The sequence below is a fragment of the Pempheris klunzingeri genome, chromosome 13 (genome assembly GCF_042242105.1).
Source record: "Pempheris klunzingeri isolate RE-2024b chromosome 13, fPemKlu1.hap1, whole genome shotgun sequence".
NCBI classification, from domain to species: domain Eukaryota; kingdom Metazoa; phylum Chordata; class Actinopteri; order Acropomatiformes; family Pempheridae; genus Pempheris; species Pempheris klunzingeri.
The window spans coordinates 14,456,836-14,483,823 of NC_092024.1; the positions used below are offsets into that span (position 1 = coordinate 14,456,836).

General features: G+C 42.6%; 2 protein-coding genes across 3 annotated transcripts; both read right to left on the bottom strand.

Annotated features, from left to right (window-relative positions):
* Window positions 1–4,443: 4,443 nt before the first annotated feature.
* Window positions 4,444–14,171, bottom strand: e2f2 (E2F transcription factor 2). 2 transcript variants are annotated; one of them, XM_070842663.1, is made up of 7 exons: window positions 13,660–14,171; window positions 7,151–7,250; window positions 6,288–6,507; window positions 5,582–5,743; window positions 5,340–5,454; window positions 4,928–5,123; window positions 4,444–4,730 (listed from the first exon to the last, which is right to left on the bottom strand). In XM_070842663.1, the coding sequence occupies exons 1-7, from the start codon at window positions 13,933–13,935 to the stop codon at window positions 4,456–4,458; spliced, it is 1,344 nt and encodes a 447-aa protein (XP_070698764.1). In that variant the 5' UTR covers window positions 13,936–14,171; the 3' UTR covers window positions 4,444–4,455. The 2 variants fall into 2 exon arrangements, with proteins under 2 accessions (XP_070698764.1, XP_070698762.1); XM_070842661.1 differs by having other exon boundaries at window positions 4,928–5,126.
* A 4,214-nt stretch (window positions 14,172–18,385) lies between these two features.
* On the bottom strand, window positions 18,386–20,430 carry id3 (inhibitor of DNA binding 3). The gene is made up of 3 exons (XM_070842068.1): window positions 20,037–20,430; window positions 19,564–19,637; window positions 18,386–19,160 (listed from the first exon to the last, which is right to left on the bottom strand). The coding sequence occupies exons 1-2, from the start codon at window positions 20,334–20,336 to the stop codon at window positions 19,584–19,586; spliced, it is 354 nt and encodes a 117-aa protein (XP_070698169.1). The 5' UTR covers window positions 20,337–20,430; the 3' UTR covers window positions 18,386–19,160; window positions 19,564–19,583.
* Window positions 20,431–26,988: the final 6,558 nt, after the last annotated feature.

The following is a 26,988-nucleotide window of genomic DNA, read 5'->3' on the forward strand; positions in this document are numbered from 1 at the left end:
GCTCATTTTGCATGCACCCAGTTTTTGCTTGCATGTCTGGGCTGATGTAATGCAAAGGCCTTCTGTGCCTCAACAATACCCTCCTTCAGTTTCTTTGCAGCCCCTAGTAAAGAAGCAGAGCCTTTGTGTGCTTGCCAGCCTTCCAGCCTGGGTCCTATTGTAAAAGTGAGCAAACCGGTCTGCTCAGCCAACCCAACATATAGTGGAGAACACAAGTCCAAGGACAGGGAGGGGGGGAGTGAAGAAATGGGGAATCAACAGAGGCAAATAGTTTTGGAAGGTGAGGAGGGGTGGCCAAAGGTGGAATGACAGAGGAAAGGAGAGAGATAGAGAGAAACTTGATTGTCTTTGTACACAAACTGGAGTAACTCACTTAATGTTTTCCCTCCTTGTCTCCACCCTTATCCTTCCTAATCACCACATATCTTTTCGCTGTCATTTCCCATATCATTCTCTCCTGCTGCTGTTAATGGTAAATGGGAATTTTCTTTCTTTCTTTCTATCTTTCTTTCTTTCTTTCTTTCGTACACCAAATGCTGCCCCTCTCGTTCTCTGTGACGCACACAAGCAGCAGCATGGAGGTCGAGGCGACATCTTCCAGTAAAGATTACAGCTGCCAGGATTTCCGCGCTGCTTCCCAGCAGCCCAGTGGAGTAGCAGCACACGTTCTCCCATCTCCCTCCCACCCCCCAAAAAAAAATCTGTCTCTCCCTCTCCACTCGGCTTGTTGACTCAGCTCCACCAGTCCTGCTATCAATTTACTACCCCTGTCAAGTCAGGAGGCCCAGGCTTACCGTAAAATACCCCCTCTTCTGGTCGACACGGATGACTGAAAATGGGAGGACTGGGGAGAGTGAGAGAAAGAGAGAGAGGGGTTTGATTTATTGTTCAACACAGGTCTTCAGTTTCCCATTGGAATAAGCATATGAAGTGTCTTGAACAGGGAGGGGCCCCTACTGAAAACAATCCATCTCAAGAACCTGCACAGCTGCACCGAGATTAAGTACTGGGGAACACCTCTGCTGCAAAAAGCACTGTGACGTTCAGTGAGACATCATCCCTCATTCAACTGACTGAGCAGTATCAGTCTCAGCCTAGTGTCCTCTGTGGCATAGCTGGCAGCAGACTGTACCTGCCCATCAACCCCACCCTCAGACATGCCCCCGTCATCACAGTATGGAAACAAAAACTTTTCCACAGTGGGTATAGGTAGTCAAACTTGTTTGTGATTCATAATCCATTGTAAACGCAGTGTCAGTGTGTCAATAAGGACATTACAATAGAATTCTGAGAGCAGTTCAACTTTTCCTTTAACCATTGCCCCTACCTGTTGAATAACTTCTATCTACCCATTTAAAATCTGTTAAATGGATGATTAAGTCTGTTTTTATATATCTAAGGAGAGAACAGTGTGTGCAAAATCTTTATGAAAACCTACAAAAACAACCTGTTCAGACCTCTATAGCTGAGCTCAAGGCTTTCACTAACTCTACATGAGATTGTGTGGCCTTAAATGCACCAACCAGAGTAGCTAATGCTAATGAGTAGCTCCATGCTTCGTTTAGTGGCGAGCTGTCACTTCAGTATTGCCATGCCAATACCCAAAGGGGCTGTTTTCGGTTTTTGGCAATTGAAGCGCTGAGCTAATAATATTTACTTCAGCCCCTTGCTGTCACAGCTATTGGCCTCAAGGACCAGGACAGAAATGAGGTGGTCTGCTGTTTAGATAGCATGTAAACCACACGGTCAGAGGCTATGTGTGTGTATGTGGTGTCTGGCATTTCAGTTTATGACCTCTTGTTAAACACATGAGCTGTTGCATGCAACATCTGTTAATAGACACTTAGTGCTAATAGACACCTGATGTAGTTTCAAAAGCGAACAGACACAAGAGTTCGCAGAAAACCGCTGCGGTTGACAAGCTGCATGAGGGGACAGACTTTATTTGTGAGGGTTAAAAATGTATGCACACAAGCTCCCCTGTTTTCTTGCTCCCCACATCAGCTGTGTTGGCAGTATTTGATCACTGTGATGATTTTTTCACAGACAATTTGTTTCCTGTTGTCACACACAACCTTTATAATTCTGTAGACCATAAACTTTAGAGTCTATATAAAATGACTTCAGGAAGAAATAAGCTAACATGTTGAGCTCCTTTCTACAGGGAATTTAGAAGTTCCTCAGAAGGTGCATATGAGCTTTCCAAAATAGCAGCCAGTGAGCATTTAACCTTCCTCTTCACATTGTATTTCAACAGACTGATAGCTGGATGCAACATGAACAAAAACTTGCAAATCCATACATTTTCTTGCAAATGTCTTTCCCCCCAGAATGCATTAACACAGCTCCACAATGACCCACTGAACTTTGACCTCCTCTGTGTCCGTTCCCCTTTGTGAGCTGGTTTCTAAAGCAACCAACTCACAAAGAATGATGGGTAGTTTTTGTGTACCTGTCTGGTTGTGTTTATAGCTTTTTCAGCGTCATTGTCACTCCTCATGTCAGCCTATTTTCTCTCCTCTGGGAATGTCACTTCTTATTAGCGCAGCATCCTTAGTGACCTTACCCTTGGTGGATTTAGACAGAAAATACTCCAGATTTTGATTTCACCTCATGGGTTCCCTCTATAGGTTTTTAATACAAAAGCCCTTTTGTTGTTATGTTGTTATATGTCCATTTTCCAGTAAGGCTCTTGTAGAGGTAGTGGTTTAGATTTATTCATGTTAGTCTAGATGTATTTTCACTGCACATTTGTTGAAAATAATGTTTGCTGGGAATAACTAATTCAAAACATTTCTGCAGGAATCGCAGAGTACTGAAATGGTAAAGTAAGGAAAACAGAATTCCAAATGTAAACCATGGCTTCAGTATTTATTTGATTTCAAACAGACCACACAATATTACAAAATATTAAGTGCTGCATGTCATACAAAAACAGCCTTCTGTAAAAAGGCCAGTATCAACTTTCAAAAAATTCTGAAAAATAGGTATAAATACAAAACAAATTATGTACAAATACCAGAAAAATAATGCTCATTGAAAAAACTACAAATTCTGAACTCTCGTTCTCTAATCTACTCCATAAAAACTCGCACACAAACACACCACAACACCCAATTCCCAAGCTGTCAAACACACAGACACACATTTTCAAGTTTTGTTAGGACAGGACAGTTAGCTTATCTCTGTACTGTACAGGGAAAGCCAAAAATACATCTGCATGAAATTCAAATTTCCAAATGTCTAGAATGCTTCGAAAAAAAAAACTGATCACAGTCACAGCTGCTCTGATCTCGGGTGCATGTCTTTGACATTTTAAGGGTTGCACCACCACATATGGGAGCACAAATCTGAACAATAGAGATACAAATTCCTCAATGAATGAGTCCATTCATTTCAGCAACAGGATAAGAAATCACTACTCTAATTAAACCTTAATTACAACAATTAACCCCCCTTCCACTGCACCTGCAAAACAGATGCTGCATTTAATTTATTTTGGGTTATTTCCTCAGAAATACAATAGTAGTTTTACACCGCTAAATCAAAACTCCTCTCTTAAAATCAGCAAAATCACATCAATAAAGGAGCACCTGGATTTGAAATAAAGCTGCCAAACCAACACGAGTGAGCATGACCCCCTTGCAAGTTCACCCATTATCAGTCATTAACTCTGCATCTGGATCCAGTATCAGCTTTCAGAGGCTGCCTTTCCCATTTTGTCACAGAGCGCAGCACCAAACAGGTACAAAGCCAGACATGAGGGGCAGGCGAGAGCAAACCTGATCAGATTTCACACAATACTGTATGTTCTAGCTATAGACAACTTATTCACAGCGTAATTTAGTCAGTGTTGCACATACTAGGAGTCTTAAAAAAAACACATCCTGTGTATGGTTCTTGGTGGCTTTAACTCACTCCCATCCAGTGATTGAATCCTGTAAAGCTGCATGGCAGTTAAAGCTGACATAATACAAGGCTGCCCCCTATGGGCCAAAGAGTGGCACAAACATTTAGACTTTGGAAACAAGGAAGAAAAAAAATTCCTGAGTTGTCACACTGTAAACACCTTCTGATACCCAGTCTTTTTTGCTGGTGATGTGATCTGCATAATAATTCCTGTGTTTGTTTGAATTTATACATTTTGTAGAGCAGTCTAAAAATGTGACAAAAAGTCAATAAAAATGTTCAAAGTGTTTTTCTAATGGTCGAAGATCACTCACATCAGCATCAATCTCAGCCTCACCCAACACATTTATTTTACAATCATATGTACAAATTATTTTTAGTTCATTCCTCCTCCTCCTCCTTTGGAATCATTTACATTAAAACAGGCAAAAACAAAGAGAGATGGCTTCATAGTGTAATATTTCCTACCTCAAGAAGGCATTCAATTAAATACCCCCACCCCCCACCCCCATCTCTAAATTTCCTCCCCCTCCCATCATCTATCTCTCAGCTCCTCAACAGATCCCCAAGATCATATGTGTCGAAGAAATCTGACACTCCCTCGCTATCCTCCAGGCTCCACAGGTAATCGTCGTGGTCCAAAGGTGGAGAGAAGCTGACGAAGGGGGTGTTGGCGTCTGGAATGAAAGAAGTGCCAGGAAGCTGGTCCTCGGTGATCTGGAGCAGGCTGGGGGGTAAACCCAGCAGACCCTCGACGTCCAGCAGAGAGGAGGTGGACGCTGCCGCTGAACAGGTGGCTGGAGCTGCTGTAGACATGTCGGCTGTGTTTAAGGAGGAGGAGGAGGAGGAGAGAAGGGCAGGGGTCAGAGTTTGATTTCATGTGTTTGATTGTGCGTTCACACTGTACAACACTACACAACAAGGTCTTAAACATAAACATATAAATAGTCATTTAACTTTACATTTTTCTCATTTTATATTATTTTATTATTTTTAATATACAGACAGCCCGACTTACATTCAATAGGCTCCTCTTTGATGCTGCAGCTTGTTGGCACCACCGGAGTTGCAGCTGGAGGGCCGAGGGGTTGATGGAACTCCTTTTTAGGAGTGACAGCGCTTTTAACTGGGCTAGCATCTTCAAGACCTTCCTCTGGACACAGGTAGACTTCAATGGGGCCATTCTTACTTTTCAAATAGATCTGTAATGATCCCTGCTGTAAAGAGAAGAACATGGGAATTTAGATCAATGATTGAACTGCCTCAGACATACTCTATCTCTACCCAAATGTTAATGTTACAGAAAAAAAAACTTTAAAAAAGGGGCAGTAGTTTTTAAATATACATTTTCAGTGCTCATAGTTTCATTGCATAGAAACTGAAAGAAGATGAGAAGTCATTCTAAAATTCAAACATAGACGTGCTCTCACCCCTGCGGTGTCTGGCACTTCCAGTTTGGTGTCTGCAGGGGCTTTGACAGCAATGACCGTCTGATCTCGGAGGCTGCCGATGGAGCGGATGTCCTGGTAAGTCACATAGCCCAACGTACAGTGTGGAGTCAAGGGTAACAGCGGCAGAAATTAAGTGGTAATTTGCATGCGTAATCAGACCCAGAAGACCGGCAGAGATAGATGCAGATATACACACACGGCTGCAAGTAAAAAAAGGATATCTCTGATTATCTTCATATTCTGTCAGCTTTTTGAGCTGCGCCGTGCTGGAGTGGATCAGTTCATCCAGAGACCTCTCGACTCTCTCCAGGTCTCCAAGCTCTTTCCTCAGGGTGCAAGCCTTCTCTCCTCCACCTGCACCGCCCTCAAATACATCTCCAACCCTATGAGAATACACACACACACATATAAATAAACAAAAACCAAAAGGAGCAGTTATCTGAGTGCACTGAAATTTGTCTGTAGCTGTTGTAACGACTCAAAAGACACGAGAAAAAGTGTAACAGATAATAGGCACTCTGTATGGTTCAATAGAAGTTGTTGCAGTGCCCACTAACAGGCACTAGGGGGCAGATAAGCTAATTGTAAGCAAAAATAAATACAGGTAAGTAAAAAAGAGTTGTGTTTACAGGGCTGAATTGCAGCTGTCGTGTGTTCAGCGACCAAAAATGCCATAACTGCCCATAACTATTCCGTGGGTCTGAAAGGGCCTCTCACCAAAAATCAAATGTTAGCAAACATCTCATGTTGAGGAATTTTTATTAGTCACTCGTTACAGTGCCTAGTAACTTTTTAAGACAACACGTTCTGTGATCAAGTGCCGTTTACACTGTGAGTTTCTAAAACGTTTTCTTTCCACATATGTGTCTGCTGTTGAGGGTATTGCCATACCTCATGTTACATTTCCTCTACTGCATTAGTACTCACAGCCACTGGATGTTGTTCTTGGACTTCTTTCGGATGAGCTGGACTCCCTCTAGGACATTTGTGATGTCATAGATGCGTCTCTTCTGGACCTCCAGGACCTCAGTGGCCCAGTTCAGGTCAAGAACTCCATCAGGAGACTCAGCAATCAGACCCACAAATTTCTTGGTCAGCAGGCCCAAGGACGTGTCATACCGCGTCCGCTCGCCTGGAGACTTTGGAGCTGACAGTGAAGATGCAGAAAATAGCACGTGAGAGTTAGTAATAAGAGCAGGGTCAACAAAGGCTCTCTGCACTGCATTAGATTTATTTACATTAAAAAAAAATCAAATCTGTCCCACAGTTTGATTTTAAAAGAAAGAAAAAAGAAAATTGATTGTCAATAGTCAAGTGTTGACTATTTCTTTGCAAAAATTACATCTAAAACAAGCCATTGCTCTTTAATGTGTTACTCTATGGCCACGTCCCCCATACAATCTACCGAACTGCTCCACTGCCTTACCCTACCCTGTTGGTAAAGAACAATTATTCCACAACTTCCTGAGACTCTTTATACATCCAGCATTTTATTAGTCAGTTTGTTTTGCTCTTTTTTTTATATAAATTAATGTTACAACTTCCTGTTAATTTTTATGCAATTGCCATTTCTCTTTTTTAATGCACCTCCAGCTCCCCTTAGAGGAAGTTTCTCTCTTTGAATTGCCTCTTTTTAAAATTGATTTAACTTGAACAGAAGCACTTGAGAGATGTTTATCAGCACAGACACCGGTAATAGTATTGGGGCACCTCTGTTATCTACCCACAAAACCCACTACATTACACCACCTCTCTCACATGTGGCCTCTGATCTGTGGGGGTGTACTCACTCCTTGGACTTGGTATCCGGGCTGCGATGCTGCCTTTCCCTTTTGGTGTGCGGAACTCCGGCAGGTAAAGTGGGTCCTCAAGATCCAGCTTCCTTTTAGCCTGAAAAGAAAATGGTTTATGTGTTTTAGGAAAAAAATAGGAAAAAAATAGTCGCAGTGTTCACTATGACCCAATCACCACCATATAATGTGAATATATTCCCCATTGGTCTGTTGGATACAATCCTTTGTCCTTCCTGCTTGGCAAATCCTATTGTGCTTACATAATGGAAAGTTAAACATTTAATTATAAGAATGGAGTGTGTAGGGAAAGTCCTGCCCATCCATGAAAATGTGGCATCAATGCTGCTAAAAGTGCTAAACAGGGGGTTGTTGAAAAGTGCAGTGTCGTAAATGTGCCAACAGCCCTCAAGTGCAGGAACAAAGCAACCCCCTCACACTTTCCCAAGCACTTCAAGAGGGGCTGGTGTGTGTGTGTGTGTGTGTGTGTGTGTGTGTATGTGTGTGTGTGTGAGAGAGAGTGTGTGTGGGTGGCTAGGGAAGGGGGGTGATTGGCTTGTTCTCAACCCGCTGCCAACAAAACGCAAGGAAATCCCTGGAATCACTCGTTGACCTCTCCTCCCCCTCTCGGGCCTCCCCATGCCACCTTTTTCTAGAGCTTAACACACAGGCTCTCCACACAATCAGATGATTACTTCACTATAAAGCCCCTCTCACACATAGTACCCAGTCAGGTACTGGAATAACCTTTCAGGCTTTATGACTGGATTTTCACCATTCACATACGTGGCTACATTCAGGTACATTTCCGCCTTGTGCCTTTTCATTCATGCCATGCAAATGCTGGTTCAAGACCAACCGACATCTATGAGAGCACAGAGCTTGTCCCTGCAAAATCGCTGTTTTCATTTACAACAAAGCCTTACTGGTATTTTACCTAAACTTTTACCAAGGCTTGAGTTGGAAAAGTGGTGGTACATTGATCCCTGCTCTCATTCACACATGAACCCATAGAGTAAATGTTCCTGAATATGAAGATATGCTGCATGTGAGAAAGGCTGAACCCTGGTGCACCATACACTGAGACATGCAGCTTCAATCGAAAGCACTCGCACAACCTTTGGATCACATTATAAACTAAATATCCTCATGTGACCTACATAAGCCCATAGGAACAAAAGTGACAACAAAAGTCACATGAGCCCAGTCTCCCTCTCAGGATTGAGAAACGACCAACTGTCTGAAAAATGATATGTTGCACAAACTGGCGACACCCGAATAAGCAGAATTCCTGCCAGTTACTTGTTAACTTCAACAAATGTTCACGACTTACAGGAAAGTGTGCAGTCGATTTGTAATCCTTCCCCTTGTCACGCAGTATGCCCACACAAAACACTCTGGTGACTGAGCTAACGAGGCGTGGGATTGCAAGCTAGATGTCACTGAGGCTGCTGGGTAATTTGTAGCATCTGGGCTTAGGACTTCACCTCCGTCACCTATACCTTATCCTTTCAGCTCTGTAGTATTTCACAAACTCGCCTTTTCTCCATATTTTTTCACAAATAAATGGGTTTAGGCAACTGGCTTCTTCAGATATGGGAAAAGTGGTGACTTGACTTAACCATATATGGGTGTGCCTATGTGAGTGTGCAGATAATGAAGGCTGCCATTGTCCCAGTGTGCTCCCTGACATGTCCACCTGTTGACTGGCGACATCTGGAGCAGCAAGGCAAGTGTATGTGCTGTAGGCGGGTCAGTTTTAATCCCTACTGGCAGCCATACACAAACTTCAGCAGGACACAGAAATACAAAGGTCAGGGCAGTGCTCTTCGTGTACATTCATGAAGACCCATGTGGGATTAAGAGCTGTGGTTTTGTTGGCTCGGAGGCCTGACAGTAGCGGTTAAACACCAAGGGTCACAGAGAGGAATTAAATGACACTGGCTGGAGCGTCTACAAGCAGTGACAGCTGTTGTTTAAACAGAGGGAAGATCTGTCTGGTTTAACTTGTCTGTCCAATACCACCAATCCCAGCATAAGTATTGTGTAAAAAAAAAAACAGCCTTCACATAAGAATAGGGTTCATAACTTCCATGACCTAAATATGCAGATCAAGCTGCACCTTGTCTATATTTTTTCAGGCTTGTAGGTCTACCATGTGAGAGCCACAGCCACAAGCATGGTGACATGTTGCTGCTGAGGGGGGCCAACGGTTTCACCCTGCAGCTGTATGGGTTAGGGTGGGGGCTTGTGTGCTCCCTTTTTTGCATGAGGGATTTCTCTGATGAGTCAACCATAAAGTGCAAAAACCATTTCATCAGGCGGAAACTCAGCATGCTAACAAGCCCCAATGATTTATAAGCAAATCGTACATTTGTTGCTTGAGACAGAGATCAGGACACAAAGCATCCTGACAGACTACATCTGATCATTTGCATCAGTCTTACGCAGAAAGCTGGACTTTATAGTACATGTGTTACTCAAGTTGAAACTGAATTTTAAGTTGCTATGTTGTTACTATGCAGCAAGCTCCTGTTTAGGCTAATTGCTGTGAGAGGAAATAGGAAAGGCCTGAGCCAAAGTTCCTCCTACTAGCTCATGTGCTATAACCTCACTCTGCCTCTTTACACCCAAGCACCTCACGTGGCTTCTTCTGTTTGCTGTACATTCTTTGGCTGATTCCCATCTCCTCTGCTCTTGTGACGAAATCTCCACAGAGGCGTCTCACAGTCATGTGAAGTCACTTCTGCAGTCCGGCCTCTCTTCAAACCAACAAACCTTGTCTGTCAGGCTGAATGGGCCTCAGATTCCATCCAAGCCAAGGGCATGTTACAGTACGCCTGCAAATATCAACGCCTGCAAACACAAACCCCTCACTACCACACCCTTGGGTTGTTCTAAGAAAAACAATGCTTGCTTTGCTGGTGAGATTGTCAACGTGTTCTTCAAGAGGTAAAAGAGAAGGGTGGATCTGACCATTTGGCCTGGTGGTGGAGAGGGGGGAGCAGTCTGCTTTGAAATGCAAAACTTCCCCTATTGAGGACATTATGCTCCAGGGCCAGCGCTGGCCCGAGGCTGGGGCAAAACAAGGTGAATGAGAGGGAATAGAGACATAGAGGGAGATTCTGGCAATGTGGCCAATGTCACACCAGAGTGTCATCAGTCTGAATGGAGGCTCACCAGAGGGGCCCCAGTTCAACTCGGAAGTAATAAGAAAGCTCCTAGAAGAGGTTTGTTTTTGGCAGAAAGAGTAATTCGTAGAACTGATATCAATGCTGATGCGATATTAGCGGATTTCCGTGAAAATCTGGGAACACACACAAAAACTGAGAATAAGTGGAACATTGTTTCTGGTAAACATTATACAGATGCACCTAAAGATTGCTTGTTGTATCTGAAACAGACAGATTCATCATTTGTAGGGCCTCAGAGCACTGAGGATGAGATCTGATTGAAAGTAGCCGACAGAGAGAGAAAGGGCTTCCCTGGACTTTGGAGGGACACCTGATTCCTGTAACACATTTACGCCACTATCAACCTGAAACGAAACAGGAGTGACACATTATCAACAGTCCACACACCCCGGTTAAAACTCAAATAGCAATCACTGATACGCTGCCTTTTTACTACAGTTAGCATGATCAATAAGTAATGATGAGATCTCTGCTGCTGAAGTTAATTACATTCAGTCAAATATTAACTTTTTCTGAGTTTTTTTTCGAAAGCACGTGCCCCTTGAGCACACTTTCAAGTGTGGGATTATGCATGACTGTTGTATAGATTTGTCTAGTTTGTTTGTACTTAAAGGAGCTCAGGTGTTCATGCTGAGCCGAGCATCCTGTTACAGAAAGCTAACTAGACGGTGGTTATTATGTTGTTTAATTTGAAGGAAGTGTGCTGTACACGAGGAGGCAACACTTCCTGTAAACATAAGGCCCACGAGTGAACATGCAATGAAGCTGCGTCAGCAAGCACATAAAGAAGACACCGTGTGTCTACTATCTTCAAGTTTAGTGATCAAGCTCTCCTCACTTACGACAGCACATGAAACTGCAGAGCCAGATGATCTGCCAGCAGTCAGGCACACTTTACTTTCCCCTTTAAACAATTATAATAATGACACCCATGCATATATTATTGTGTCATGTTAAAGTACTATTACACAGCCTCTTTATGTCCAAATTAATAAAGTGACTTACTTATGTTTGGGTTATGTGTTGGCCTTTTATATTTTGTGAAGAAAAAGAAAGATGTGTCAACAGGTTGTATGAAAATGTATTTTTAGTCCATACCAGCTGCAGCAGTGATGCTGTGTGGCTGAAAACAGACGCTCATCCTAATTTTGACCCTGTTCTGTGGATCTAAATCTCTTTATTTAAGGAATATGGAGTGGACTCAATGTTTTAGCATTTAGGACGTGACCTTAAATGACTCAACACCACGTACAGAATTTCAGGTCTGTGCCAGAGACCATAAAGCTGCCAGAAAAACCCAGAAAACAGTGACTACTGACAAGTACTATCCAAGTATTTCTAGGAATAAATGCGTGGAAATTAAGTTAAAAGAGGAAGCAGTGAGATCATCACCTCTGAAGGAAGGAAAAAGCTTTAAGATCATTTCAAAGGTCATTTTTAGAAAAGAAAATTACATTAATAGGCTTAATGTTTCTTTAATTTCTAGAACTTGAACAAGACACAAGTTTTAATCTATCAGGTACACATACTTTGAACTGTAAGGTGTTTTTACCCCCTTGATTTGAAAGTTTACCTAATTTACTGAGCTGAACTGAGGAAGTTTCATAATCATGGGACTTTTGGACTTTTGAAACCCGCTCTGCAATTTCAAAAGTGCACCACTCTTTCACACCCCGATCAAGATCATTTTCATGGCAAGTTCCACATGTACACCTGTGACAGTGTGCAATAACTGACTTAGCTTTTTCAAGTCATTTATAAACAGAAGTTCATGTGGTCACAGCAAATCCAAACACATCTATGCAAAGTATATGTGGAAGAGAGAAAGAATGGGCGAAACCACTATCAGTGTGAAAACACACTCAGCATACTGCCTCCTTATCTGCAAGTTGTCACTATCTTCTGATGATAGCATTGCAGTATGCTGTATTATAAACCCAATAGGCACTTTATTTTGGTCTGGGCTAGCAACAGGCAACCTGTCACATGAACTGGTCTTAATGCTGGATTAAAAGAGGAAACCTACATTTCCAAGTCAGTAAACAAAATAGAGGATGTGATGTGTACAAACCCAAGAATGCACACAGACTTGTATTGTAATTACGTTCACCTTGGCATATGATAAGCCAGGTGGTAGCTTATTTCTCACTTTACTTATGTCCAACTAATCCTCTTGAAGGGCCTATTAGTGAATACAGGCTGCGGGGGCAGGGGGTTAACATGAGATTTGGAGACCCTGCGCACACTCTAACCCCTAACCCATTTAGCCTCACTGCAATTCACTAGATCTAAATGACTACAGGGCCGGCTGACTGGTAAAGAGGCGACCAAACTCAACGAGCAACAGCAGGTGTGGAGCACTAACACTTTGCTGAGTGCGATCCCGTCCTCTCCGATCATAGAGCTTTTCAGATAAGCCTTCAGGAATAGGAAGCACGCTGTTGATACGCGGCAGGAAAACAGCTCACATTGGATTTGTCTTTCATAAACGAATCTCCCTCCCTGAGAATGAACTTTTTGCTGTTTTTCAGGAGTTCTTTTCACCTGTGCGTACACACACACACACACACACACACACCAGTTGCCCAGATCTGACCTATGACCTCCACCTCCTTCCTACGGTGATGTGAACAGGTTACACAGGTCCTGAATTGCCTTAATGACAGGTGCAGTTGGAGCAGCTGTCATATGGGTGTAATGACAAAAAAAGCTGCTCATATACAAGTGGTGCTAGTGACTTGGGGACATTTCTAGTCAAAATTACAGCAGATTTTGAGCGCGTTAATAGAACAGATGAGAATAAAACGCTGTGTTGACATTAGTGTCTTCCATCAGGCTGTTATTGTTTGATTGTGTAAAAGCTACAATGTCCCACTGTGGGGGCCACTCATCCTTCTTTTTCACAGAGAGGGGCCTCAAACACTCTCCAAACACTATCAACGACCCCCGCACACCCCCCACCCACCCCCTTTACCAAAACCATCACACACTCTCCAAACACCATCAACTGTCTGGTCTCGTCTGGCTACAGCTGGACTGCGGGAAAAGATGTCACACAGCTTAACACGGCAGGCACAGGGAACACACGCCATTCACACACATCCAGCAGCAGCAGCCACAGTGGCTCCTCTGTGGCTTATCGCGTCAAAACATATTTGAATGTGCCCCAAACGTCGCTAAACATGCATACCAATGGAAATCAAGAATTATTCCGCCCACACAGACGCACATAACTTACTGTGCTGGACACTGGTGACATTGAGATATTAAAACAAGGTGTGTGTTTGTGGTGTGTGTGTGTGTTTGATTGTATACCGGCAGTCTCCCGGAGGATGATCTGATGGGTTTAGCCTCTGGTCCGTGGGGGGTTGAATACAGGCTGTTGGCTCTTTGTTCGGCCGCGGCGGTGTTGCAGATCTGAGTGAAATATCCGGCCGGTACCGTGTTCATCAGCGGGCTGGACAGTCCGGAGCTGAAGAACTCAGTCTTCACTCCTCCGGTGGACAAAACCTTCATCTTCTGCTGGGAGCAAGGCAGACCCACTGCTGGCCGACCCGATGCCGGAGAGACGCCTTTAGGCATCCGCATCATTTTCCTGAGTAAACTAAATTTAACCGGATTGGTCAAGCGAAGGGAGAAGTGTGCTGGCAGCTATAAGCACCCAATGCTCTGCTGTATTAGCGAGTTAACGCAGTATCTGCTGCTGCTGTAGGCTTTGTATGAAATATATACCCCCAGCCTACGGTTGGAATAAGAAAGGAGCCGGTAGCTACTCATGCAGCTGAGATTAGACTATTAAATGCAAGATGCATGAGATAAACAGCCAATTCAGATGTATTGTCTAATAATGCCACAGCACACTGGTCTTTGTCCGGTAACAAAGTGCAGAGGAAACTTGCCTTACAAGTTACAATAAGCACTGCTGGCTAAATAAATAAACGACTTCAAACATCCATTATTTTTAAGTCCAATACCAGAAGGTCTCCAGGTCTCACTGAGATCGGGCTCCTCCTTGAGAATTTAACTTATTGTGACTCCCTCTGATGCGGAATCCGACCTGGTCTGTGGCTCCTGTCCGTCCGCCTCAGAGCTCCGCTCTCCATACAAGGGGACAAGGGCTAAGGAGGAACAGCTTTTTTACCGCCAAACTTCGTCCCGCGAAATTTAGATCTCCCGCGGTTAGAACTCGCCTCTGATTGGCTGACGGCACGTTCGGCTTGTGACATTTGCATAAAACAGTTGCACGCGGATGGCGCTGCTCTTCTTAAAGGGACAGTAGCGTCATTTAGAGACAAAAAGTTCTTTTATTAACAGGCTGGAGTTGGAGACAATGGCCGGCTATTATTTTGAATATGAATGATTTTTCAGTTTATATATTCACACATACAATAAGAGAGTTGTAATTTTGTCGTTACCACACGTTTTGTCATTATTACACCGTACAAAAAGCAGTATTTGGACTATTTTGCATGAGCAAGCTTCAACCTATTTGCCTGTACATAAATACAAAACCCATGTTGTTTGAATCAACAGATCAAAGTATCATAAACTCTAGTCAAGACTTCAGAGTGAATATGGAAAATTACAGTATTATTCTGTCCATAGCATGTACAGTTATTTGATGTTATGGTGCATCTATGAAATTACAATGATTTTTGAAAATGTAACTTAATATTCATTTAGAATATCTATTAATAAAGAGTTAGGTCTTGCACAGTGAAGAAGTTGAACATTCAGATACAGTGTAGGCCCATACATTTTTATATATCTTTGAAAGAAAATGTTGTGAACAATAGTGATCAAGTGATTAGATATAGATTCATATAAATAATATGTAATTGTGTATATCCTGGATCATTTCCTTTGTAAAAAAAAAGGAAAAAAGGAGCCATTTTATTGCTTACATGGGAATCCATACTCCACTTGATGAAAGTGTATTGTGGCCTGGTGCAAGGTGCTAGTGGGGATAGTTTGTAGATGATAATTGGATTCACTCAGTACCACTCTTGCTTATTGGCTCAGAGGAGATATTGAAAGAAAACAACCCCTCCCCCAACCACAGCTACCAGACCCAAGCCATACGACTTGACCCCCATTGGCCAAGGCAAAGCAAGCTTATTGTCATGCCATGTTATGAGCTATATTTCAAATGAAATTGTAATATATGAGTATGATCTGAATGCAAGTTAAGTTAACTATGGCCTGTTCACTCAGGATAGTACCTTTGGTTTCTTATGCAGTATCTACAAAGGACTAAGGCTGAGGGAAAAGCTGACACAGTTGCCTCCTTATTACCCTGGATTAGTTAAGATTATTCTTAATTGTCCGTTGGTTGAGAAATTTGCTTTGTAGATCACATGATATTGCAACATTAAAGATGTTAGAGACTAGAAATACTAACAGAAATGACATTGTAATCTTCACATAGTGCAACTCATCATCTCCACCCTCTGTTTCTTCCTCTTTCAGAGCTAATTACAAAATACAATTTTACTCAATAGAGATGTTGAGTAGTCCACAGTCGTGGGAGTCCAGATTTATATGTGTTTTTTTTCAGATTGTGTGATCTCTTTTGTTGTTTAATATGGTTTGAAATATAACATTTTAATGAAATGTTAAGATAAATCTCTATCTATGCATTTTTCTCTACTTGTCACTGAAGACTGTTTTCCAAACTGAATAAAATCCCATCAAGTGCATCTGGAATTTAAAAGGTGCAATTACATTTGTCTTGTGTGTTTTATAGCCAACATTGCTCACGATGTGGACAGGCAAGCAGAAAGAAAGTCTTCAGTAAACATAATGTTCACAGTGGTGATGGGCTTTTGTTTGACACATGCCCAAGCTTGTTCATGACATTGCAGTTCTGATTCAGAGTTGGTTGTATGTCATTCATGGGAATGATGAATTCCCTGGATTAGGCCTGATTTGCTTTGTTCTTCGTGGATTAGGCCTAAATTGCTTTGTTCTTATGCTCAATAATCTCCGTCTGGTATCAAACCAATTTGGATTTGTTGCAGGGTCAAAGAGTTGCACTTTATTTCAAAGCTGCACTTGACCTGCAGAGGTTCTTTTTGACACCCAAAGCAACAGTTTATCTCTGTTTTGAGTGCTCACATTCTTGGGATGTCAAGAGGACACAAGTTGGTTCAACCTCATCCAACATCCCCATCTTGTGGTGTGGACTGAGACCTGATCTTTAGTACTGAAGCCTCAAGCAGTATTCCTGGTTTAACTTCTCTCAGAGTTGAGCAAAAGTCAACTGGACTTGTTAAAGGTACTTGAAGATATTTCGCCTCCCATCCAAGAGGCTCCTTCAGTTCTGAAGAAGTCCAGTTGACTTTTGCTCAACTCCTAAGGAATAACTATGACCTGGATGTCTTCACAGACATAGATACAATAATGTCTACTGCAGTCTTATACAGTAACAGTAAAACACCTTTGAGAAAGGTGTTTTTATTTTGACATGGTGTCATTTGTGTTGAAATCTACTCTCTGCTAATTTTTAGCCCATTGTTTAGAACTGTAATAGACATTAAGATGCTCATTGCATGGTGTAGCCTCATTTGCATACATAAGGTGAGGTACAAATGACACTAAAGCCTCACAGTATAATGCAAATGAATGCAACACCTAGTCTAACTACACCACTGAAATTATGAATGAGTTCAACACCTCTTTAACAGTCTTAACAATGGACAAATCAGAATTAGAGTGAGCTAATTGGCCAAGTGTGCGTACACATACAAGGAATTTTTCAATGCTCTAAATGTACTTATACACAGTTCCAGGAACAGTTTTCAGAGTTAGAAATAGACATACAGCTAAAAACAAGGACAACAAAGCAACACAAAGATGGGTAAACATAAACATTTGAATATAATGCAAATACAATTAGGTGAAAAAAAGCATACATGTAGTAAATGAATAACAACAACAATGTACTGTGTTTAATACAAGTCATAGACTATATAAAGTGTCTCTTTAGAATGTACACAAGGATATGAAATCACTAATGTAATAGATTATTCCATATACATCATGGTTACATGTATGTTTGACAATGATGATAATTATATGTATTAATGTAAAATGAATGTAAATCAATGTGGTCAAAACAAAAGAACTTGGAATACAAACAAAATCAAGTGGAACCCATAACATCCTCCCTTTCATACTAAATAGCCAGCCTGATCATTTAACAAAATCTTTATTCTTTGAGCCAAGGACCCACTTCTACCAGTAGATGGAGTCACATCCTCATTATTAACAGCATGAAGGAAACATATTGAGTGTCTGAGTGTTTTGTTCGTCGTCTCTGTGTAAGTTTGGTATGGCACATAACGAGATAAGCAATAAACTCACAAAACATTTCTTTATTTGCTGTTGATGTTCCAGATGAGGCATCGCTAGAATTTGCCAATATGTAATGCCTGAAATTCCAGACAAATCCACAAGGTAGAGTAGTTCGGTCAGATTTTGAAGACCACCAAGTGCAGTAACATGTATTTCCCAAGATGCCAATGTATCAGTAGACAGTTATCTCCACTCTCTGTAAGTGTAATTAATGTCACTCCATAAATTTAGCCTGAGAATAGTGGTAGGTAGAGTTGTATACATGCTGTATCAAAGACAATATTCCTCAGCCTCCAAGGTCATGGCAACATATTTATACACATGCTAAGCTGGTGTTATGGATGTTGATATAAATGCGGTAATCATGGCTTTCAAGAATTATGATTGACGGGAATAATTGGTTTATGATCTTGTTACATCCTCTCTTCTTCACCGCTTAGGAAGTTCAGCTTCTTTTAACTGGTGTTAACTCAGTCTTTGGAAAATTAGAAGCACTCGCAGGAAACTCCCTTCGTTTGATTTCCAACCACTCAACCTCAAGATTCATCTGAATACATCCTGTTGTATCAGCATTTCATTGTCATCCAGAGCAGCAAAGGCTCGTCAGCATCATCCATATCTTCTGAGTAACACAACCTGAAGATCAAAGTCATTCAGCATCATGAAGGCCAAACGGTTTCACATTTTTACTTTTTTTTTTATTTCATTACATAAGAACATACATACAAACAAACTTTAGAATAAAGAGTTTATGAAACTCACAGCACATTGTCTGTAGAAATAACACAATCCCTACAAACATTTACAATTAACTCTAGTATAGAGTTCTGATTATACCAAAGAAAACCCAAACTCCCATTCAGAAAAATTACCAACATCCAAATTGACTCACACCTCACATACCCACAGCAGATATGTACACATTCATATGAAGTTGTAACAGTCTCCAGATTGTTAGAAATCAGATTTTTTTTTTTTTTTGGGGGGGGTAATGCAAGGATAATTAAGTGAGATGATGTGAGACTTTGTGTAGAAAGGGTTCAGGTTGGGTGTGGATTTTAGCCCACAAATGTTTGGAATGCAACACAAAAAAGGAAAATAAAAGAACACTGTACCAATATTTCTACTTCTACCTAGAGGGGATCCCAGGTTGTTTTGGAGGGGGGCATATAAAGCCGGTCGCGTTCAGTTTCCATCCCTGGCTTCTGCTTTGGTGTGTTGATTTGTCTGTCCAGGGGCCAAAGAATGAGTCTCTGTTTTCTTGCTCATGCACTACTGTTGATCCCCACTCATCTAGGAAACAGTCCACTTTTTTCCTGTCTTTTCTTTCTTTAAACCTTCCGCCTCCCTCCTCCTCCTCCTTTTTCTTCTTCTCCTCCTCTCCCAAATACCTATCCCACCCTTTTTGCCCCTCTTGTCCTCTTGCCCGGAGTGAAGTGGAGACATGTGTTTCCCTGCACCTGCATGGAGAGAAAGGAAGAAAAGTGAAGTCAGATCTCTCCCTCTCACCCTCCCTCCCTCCCTGCAGAGGAGAGCAGACAGACTGGCGCCTAGCATGGAACTTTCATTAACCCCAGGCAGATAGCAATGAATCCGCTACACATTCACTGGCCTGTCTAATTGGCAACCATGGTGAATGTGGCGGGTAAGGAGACCTCCATGTCCCAGCACATCAATACTAACATTATACTCGCTGGTATTTAAAGTTTTATTAATGAGTTGTTTCTTTTTTTAACGTCAAAACAAGGCACTGTTGTAATTCTAAGCGAATTGTTGGGAGATGTGCTGTTCCTGAGCACATTTATCGCACTGTTATCCATTTAAGAAGATATGAAGATTGATTGTTAAATAATAAATACATACCTTAATATGTCACCATCATCCTAATGGCACAAACGTCCCTCTTCTTTGGAGAAATTGCGTGTGAGGTCCGCAGTCTGAATGGGGAGCAAACAGGGGAGAAGCAGTCTTTAGACGCTGACAATACCTTTAAATCTAATTGCATAGAATGAAGAAACTGTCTGTGCGGGGGTGTTACATGTGTACCACAACATCACATATCAGAGATCATCATCTGCTTCTGCACAACAACAGTCTAAAATACAGTATCAGCGCCATGCATGCACGCGGAGATGCGTAATGCGCTACAACACAGGGAATAAACTGTACAAAATCCACAGACGGAGGCGGTAAATGTAATTATCTTTTGCTTCTCTGGTCAATGCAGGGGTGCGTAGTGCAAGGAGCTCCACAAAAACAGCTGTGTGTGAATGTCAGTGTCTGCTGGTGTTGAAGGACAAGCATTAGTCCACCGTGCAGCCCGCATCTCCCCTCACCTTTATTGACAAAACCATCTCCGGGGCGGCCGTGTCCACCGCCTCCAGCGCGATCTGCAGGTCGAAGATGTAGTCAATGACGTGCTGCAGGATCTCCACCTGGCTGACGGACTTGTTCTGCGGGATGCTGGGCACCAACTCCTTCAGCTTGGAGTAGCAGTCGTTCATGTCGCACAGGGCGCCCACCGGCTCCTCCAGACACGAGTGTTTATTCCGGCTGATGGCGAGACTCTGCTCCGAAATACAGCACACGGCCTTGTAGCAGCTCCTCACCGAGCGGACGGGACTGATCGCTTTCATGGTGAAAACAGAGATGAAACGGTGACCCCAACGAGGTTTGAGCGTAAGCTTGTGACGGGTTTCTTCCTCTTGTGGTCTCCTTGTCACTGTCCTGGAAAGCTACAATGCTCTGACAGCGACGTACAGTTAGGGCTTTATACACTGCGCGCCCGCTACCGCCCCCTTACTCGCATCGCGCTCTGATTGGCCAGTATAAAGAGCAGGGCCGCTCTCATTGGCTGATATCACCTTGTGGAAGGGTTGGAAAGAATGAGGAAATTAGGCTGGGATGCCTAAAGGGGATTGTCAATCAATTAGTTACCTCTTTCAGGTGGTAGGATTTATTTGAAATAGGTAACAAAAGTTCTCAAAGTAGGGCACATTACAAGTTTAGAACAATCCCCAGTAAAAAAAAAAAGTTATACTTTTAGTTTGCAACTGCTTATCACCAAGGAGAGACATGGCTGTTTCTTTTATAGATATCACCAGTCATTTCACTTTTATAAACAGCTATACTTCCAGACCAGGTCAACGATGTAACTCTAATAGAGTCATATTTTTGTTGATTACTGTAAATCCTTCATGAAGTTTGACTGCACATCTGTGTCAAGACCTTGAAAACAAACTGTATTCAAAACTGTATAGATACACTGTGTATATATATAATAGCTTACTATTTTCATATTTAAGAAGAGTGTGTTCTTGTGTTTGGACACACTAGCTCCTAAAGTGTGGACACAAAAATAAAACGTTGGAAAAAGGATGTTCATAAAATATAGGTAAAAGGTCAGAGGAAGGCAGACTATTTTCTACTGAAGTTAATTGCTAGGATGATGTTATTCTGATGATCGATCATTGGATCTGGATTTATTGACTGATTATTTATGTTTTGACAGTTTATTGGGCTTCTCTTTTAGTCCTTTTGTACTTGCCTGGTATAATCAACAATAATTCAAACTTGCAAAGAATATTAAGGGTACACTTTATATGTCAAGTCACTTACAGTTAAAATTTAACCTTCTTTGGGTGAAAGGGTTTAATGAACATTATTTTTAACAATTCCAAATGTTGCTCCCTGTTAGTTTACATCAAAGCACGTCCCGTTCTGCTCCTATTTGGGTCTTATTTTCCCCTTTTCTCACAATCCTGTTTTGTGGAGGAATGCAGGCCTGAGCCAGCTGTGTGTCCTATCCCGGCCCAGCTGTGTTGATCTAACGCGCCAGTCCCAGACATGCTGGCGCCAGCCTCCCGACGTCATCCATTCACCCCGACGCGCACTCCCCTCTTTGGCAGACGGCCCGCCCTCCCCCGTCCACCACCAGAGGGGAGAGAAGCAGAGGCGCTCAAAAATCCGATTGGCTGACCAGGTTTGTCACTCACGGACGTGGCTCTACGCCCCCACGTCTCCCTCCTCCCGTCTGCAGGAGGATTCGGAGAAATTAAAGAGGAAAACCTCTCCAAATACTCCATAACTTGTGTAATGATGAATACGCCAACACGGATTGGAGACGAATCTCTTCATTAAAAGTGACAGGAAAGCAGCAGCATGTGATCATTATTAAAGCCAGGACAAATCCAAATCTAACCCCACACTGACAAGTAATGCAGTTTTAGCGTAGTGGTTAGATAATGTGGTTGGACATCAGTCCCTGGGTGCCAGAATTGGAGCCTGTGTGTGTTCACGAGATATTTTGCAACCATTGTGAAAATCTCACCCACACAGAACTGAGTGTTTGAATCATCCGTTTTAGATTAAATGGTTTTATAATAACACCCCACTCTCTTATCTTCATTCTGGACACATTTGTGCGTAAATGCGCACTGCTGGAGATATCCTCCGCATCATGCAGAGGTTTCACAGATGTTCGAGTCACTGCCTTCCTCCTGGCAATCAACCCCCCCACCCCCCAGTCACTCAGCTGCCTCACTTCAGAGCACCACAATATTGAACCGTGAGACAGGACCTAAGCCCTGTGCTATTTTGGAGATATATTGTGTGAGCGGTGCAGAGTATCCAAACAAGACTTTGACCTTAAATATCTTTCTTAAATATGTCAAGGGGAGGACAAATATCGCCCCAAACTTCCCAGGTCTGGTGGGAAAACAATTCTTTGTATTTGCTGATTGAGCAAACTGCTGGCAAACTAAATGAAGCGTTTGGGATTACAGGCCTCCGCGACGTGAACATGAATTTATCCTGGATTCGCTGTCGTTTTTTAGGAGCTATTTCTAGGAAATCAAAAAATGCCAGCAGAGTATTTTCCTCCCATGACAGCGCTTGTCTGCAGATTCCAGAGTTCTCAGAGCGTAAATCTGTGCCACATACACACACACACACACACACACACACACACACACACACACACACATACACACGCACTAGTGTGTCTGAGCAGGGATCAGGTGCTTGTCGGAAAGGCCCCGGACACAATCGGGTCTCTCTTTCAATGGATGGGAGAATTCCGAGCCTGGCGTCAGTGAGTCTGCCTCACTCCCCGCCCTCCCTCTCCCTCTCCCCGCTCCTCCGTGCAGCTGGACGCAGACAATCAAGCCATCAACAATCGCCATGCATAATTAGCAGCGCCTCCTCCTCTCTACTTCTCTCTCTCAATTAAATTTCAATCCACTATATTTTATTGACTGCAAAATACTACTCAGGAGGTAAAAAAAAAATACAATCACTTAATAATAAGCCTAAACATCAGTTCCATTGCAATGATTGAATGTGTGTTTCCATACCTGCAAGGTGTAACCCCCCCCCCCACACACACACACTCATCTTTACCCCTCAAAGCACCTTCTCTCAACAGAGACACTTGTGTTTCTTTTTACTTTTGGTAACAACAGAACAGAGTGCAGAGTACTGAGGGTCATCTTGTGAGAGGAGACAGAAGGAGGGAGGGAGATGTAGAGACAGAGGGGGTAAAACCACCATACTGTCACGTGGAGAGGCAGTGTTGTATACTGAAGGGTATCTTTTTCATCCACAAGTGCAGGCCCATCTTGGTGGAATAATTAAGTGGCAAGAAACACACTGAAACTTAATTCTTTGTATCCCTGGTGTGTGTCATGCAGGATTCCTCTGCTCCTCCTCTGCTTCCCGCTTTCACTCCGTCCTTCATCAAAGACGCTACAGTCTCCATCGGCTTTGAACAGCCCACAGATCCTAAGCTTTTGTCCCTGTAATGACCCAGGCAGTGACATGACATTTTATGCACATTGTTGATTTGTACTGGTCACGTGTTATTGATGTTTGAGTCTCTTGTTCAAGCTTGTGCGTAATGATCTTACTTGGTTATTACATGAGAGGGCACCCAGTGTATCAAGAAAGAAACTCACCCACGCATGTCATTCATTGATTCATCCACTCACCCACTAAGTGTCCAACTTTATGTCTATGATACTTTGGTTCTCTGGTTAATTCTAATATATATATATATATATATATATATATATATATATATATATATATATATATATATATATATATATATATATATATATATAGTAGCTGGTTATAAATTAAATATTGGACAAAATTGAAACATAATTAACACAAATTTGCTTCCCAATTTCCAATAACAGCTGGATATAGTAAAAAAAACAAAAAACAATCAGGGCAAGCAGGTTGTGCCACTGCATACCTTTAATGTGCCTGGATGTTTGAGCAAAAATGAGTAATTTTTCTTTGCAACAGTAACAAAATCCCTCAGCATGTGGTCACTTGTGCCACATGGTGAGTTAACTTGGCACAGGGAGCGCTACACGGTTGGTAAAAACAGTAGCATGACGTCTTCTGTGGCTGTCTGATGGAGTAACCCTGTCAATGTCATAGTGATGTCATCTGGGTTATCGTGACTTGGAGACGGCAAAGGTCTGCTTTACAAGTCCGGGGTGTGGCATTTGAAAGGTGTGGATGTTTACGGGGCAGGGAGCATACAACACTGAGGCACTGCAGAGTTGCATTATGGGAATCATAGGATTGAGCAGTTTTGGAGCTTGGCCCATACTAGTAAACATAAAATATATCTTGGATGTTGGATATCTTCTACCACTTTAATTTGGAAATCTAAAACATTTTGTCTCTTGCAGGCCCCAAAATTTATGGTAGTTGAATGTTTATGGTAGTTGAATATAAAATCACCAGAATATTCCTTTAGAATGCCTTTTGATCTCAGGTGTGAGCTAACGTCTATCTGAGATGTATTTTGAATACAATTTGGATATGGACAGAAAGTGTGCATACGTCTTCTGTATCTTTCACTTGAAAGTTTTCAGTACTGTGAGTACAAAGTCAACTGGTGGCGAAGTAGATGTTCCATTAAACATACTTTGACGGAAATCCTGGCGGTAGTCAAAATGTGGCAATGTGGTGATTGGAGATATAACTCACATTAAACCAGAATACAAGCAGAAGTCAGAAACATAAGGCAGTAGTTTTATACAACTGTGGCAGCCCATTGTGGGAACTTTGCTGTTGTCATTCTCATGTTGTCAGGTGGCCCCGTCTATGTCCTTGGGAGTGAATATTTGACTGGTCCATGCAAGAATGAATGGAGGCCATACAACTGTATTGCAGGTGGGACACAAGCCACAGAAGGCCATAAAGCCCATGGCCACCACAGAGGGCCAAAACAAGCTGACTGCGACGTTCAATGTGACTAGGTGGAGAGCCTGCCAGCTGTTGGTCACACTATTGTTTTGTCGTTTTCATCGTCCCTGACTGGAACGGTCCGTTTATTCTGCAGCCATCCAATGAGGATAAACATCTGGCTTTATGTAAGCACAGTTAAGGTCAGACTTTGTGATCATGGTTAGGGCCAGTTGGTGTTGGCAAGGGTGATCTGATTAGTCATAACGCCTTCCATCATTTCTCTTCAGCAACTTCAAACAGCTTCTGAATTCAAATTTAATATGGTGAATAAATTGACTTATTCAGAGGAGACGTCGCTACATTCTTCAGCCTGCCCAACAGGCTGTCAAGCAATCAGACTGAGAATGATTACTCACAGCCACTCTAGAGCTGACAGAGAACCTGCTGTTGTAGTCCTCCACTGGATGACCATTAATGGAAGCACGACAGGCCCTAATCTCTCTTCTAAAACCATTCCTTTTTTCAAAACTGCAAATAAACACCAGAATGAGTGTCTGCAGACAGACAGCACAGAGACAAACTGTCTGTGTCTGCTTGTTGTCTCCAAATTGCCAGGGAAGAATGAGTCTGATCCACATCCAGGACTCTCTCAGTGCAGAGCTACATCCCAAATGTAGTTACCCCAATCAGGACCTATGCAACGATTTGCAGATGACTACCAGATGATGACCATAATAATTACAAAACACCAATTGTGTAATTGCTGTATTTACTGTTGTTTTGCAAGTGGGACATTTGTGGTAAATACACTTTTAACTCAGTTGAACTTGAATTTTAACCTTGTAATTACGGACTGTCTGGGTCCATACTTTGTGAGACCGCACACAGAGTGTGGCTCTTGTACATGAGGACACAAAAGAGTGTTTTAGAATTGGATCCAAATCCATTCCTGCACTTACATGGCTCCAGTATACTCCAAACAAAGTCCATTTTGGCCGCTAAGATGCTCTATAATACTCTGGAGAAAAAGAAAAAGTATTGAGACTGCAACTTGATCATTCAAGCCTGCAAGGTGCAATGGAAAAAACTGAAACGGAAATAAACCAATCCCAACATTTTTTAATAATTACAATGAGCCATTAGGTCGCAGTAAATGAAGTTAGATGACTGGCCAGCCTGTGCACATCGAGGTGATCAAGGCCGAACACGGGCCTTCATTTTGTTCGCAGACCCCACACAACGAAAGTTCAAGCGTGCGGTTCTGTGAGGAGGCGACATGGACTGGAGGAGCGAGATGGAGAGATACAAACAGGAAATTTGTGTGGGGGATCAGGAAGGAGAGTCCAATGATCAGGAAAAAAAAGCTGAAAGAGGTGCAGACAATAGTGTGGAAAATGACTGCAGGAGAGACTTAAGGGTGGATGACAACAAGGAGAAAGAAACATTCAGATCGCAAGAGAAAGAGAGATACTGAGAGAAAGAATGACATAGAGAAGCTTGACTGCCGCTGCAGGGGTTCAGCTGGTCAGGCTTCACAGAGACACACAGACAGAGGCCATTAGGTCCCTGGTGGGTATCTCTGCACCTGTGTGTGTGTCATGTGTTTCTAGGTCAAGTAGGTCCCTGAAATCTAAGATGAGCTGCAGCAGTGACTTTCTCCTTCTGTCACTGGCATTGTCTTCTTTTAACACTTTCTCTGTCCTCTGTTCCCTACCCCCTACACACACACACACACACACACACACACTACTGTTCCCGCACATGTCCATGGACAAATGGATATATGTAAGCACACTTGCATGAGCACACACACATACACACTTGCCACTCCTCCTCATCTCTCATCTCTTCCTTGTTCTGCTAATGAATTGAAACAGTGGGGACTGAGACATGAAACACAGCTGATTCCCACCGCTCCCACAAACACACGCACACACACACGCACGCACACACACACACACACACACTTACCCTCTCATAATCTGGGTCAGTGGTGCCCCTCTTGGTCACCCCTGGCGGAGCCCTCCAGACAGAGGGGGCAGAGTGGGAGCAGAGAGGTCTGGACTCTCAGTGACCTGA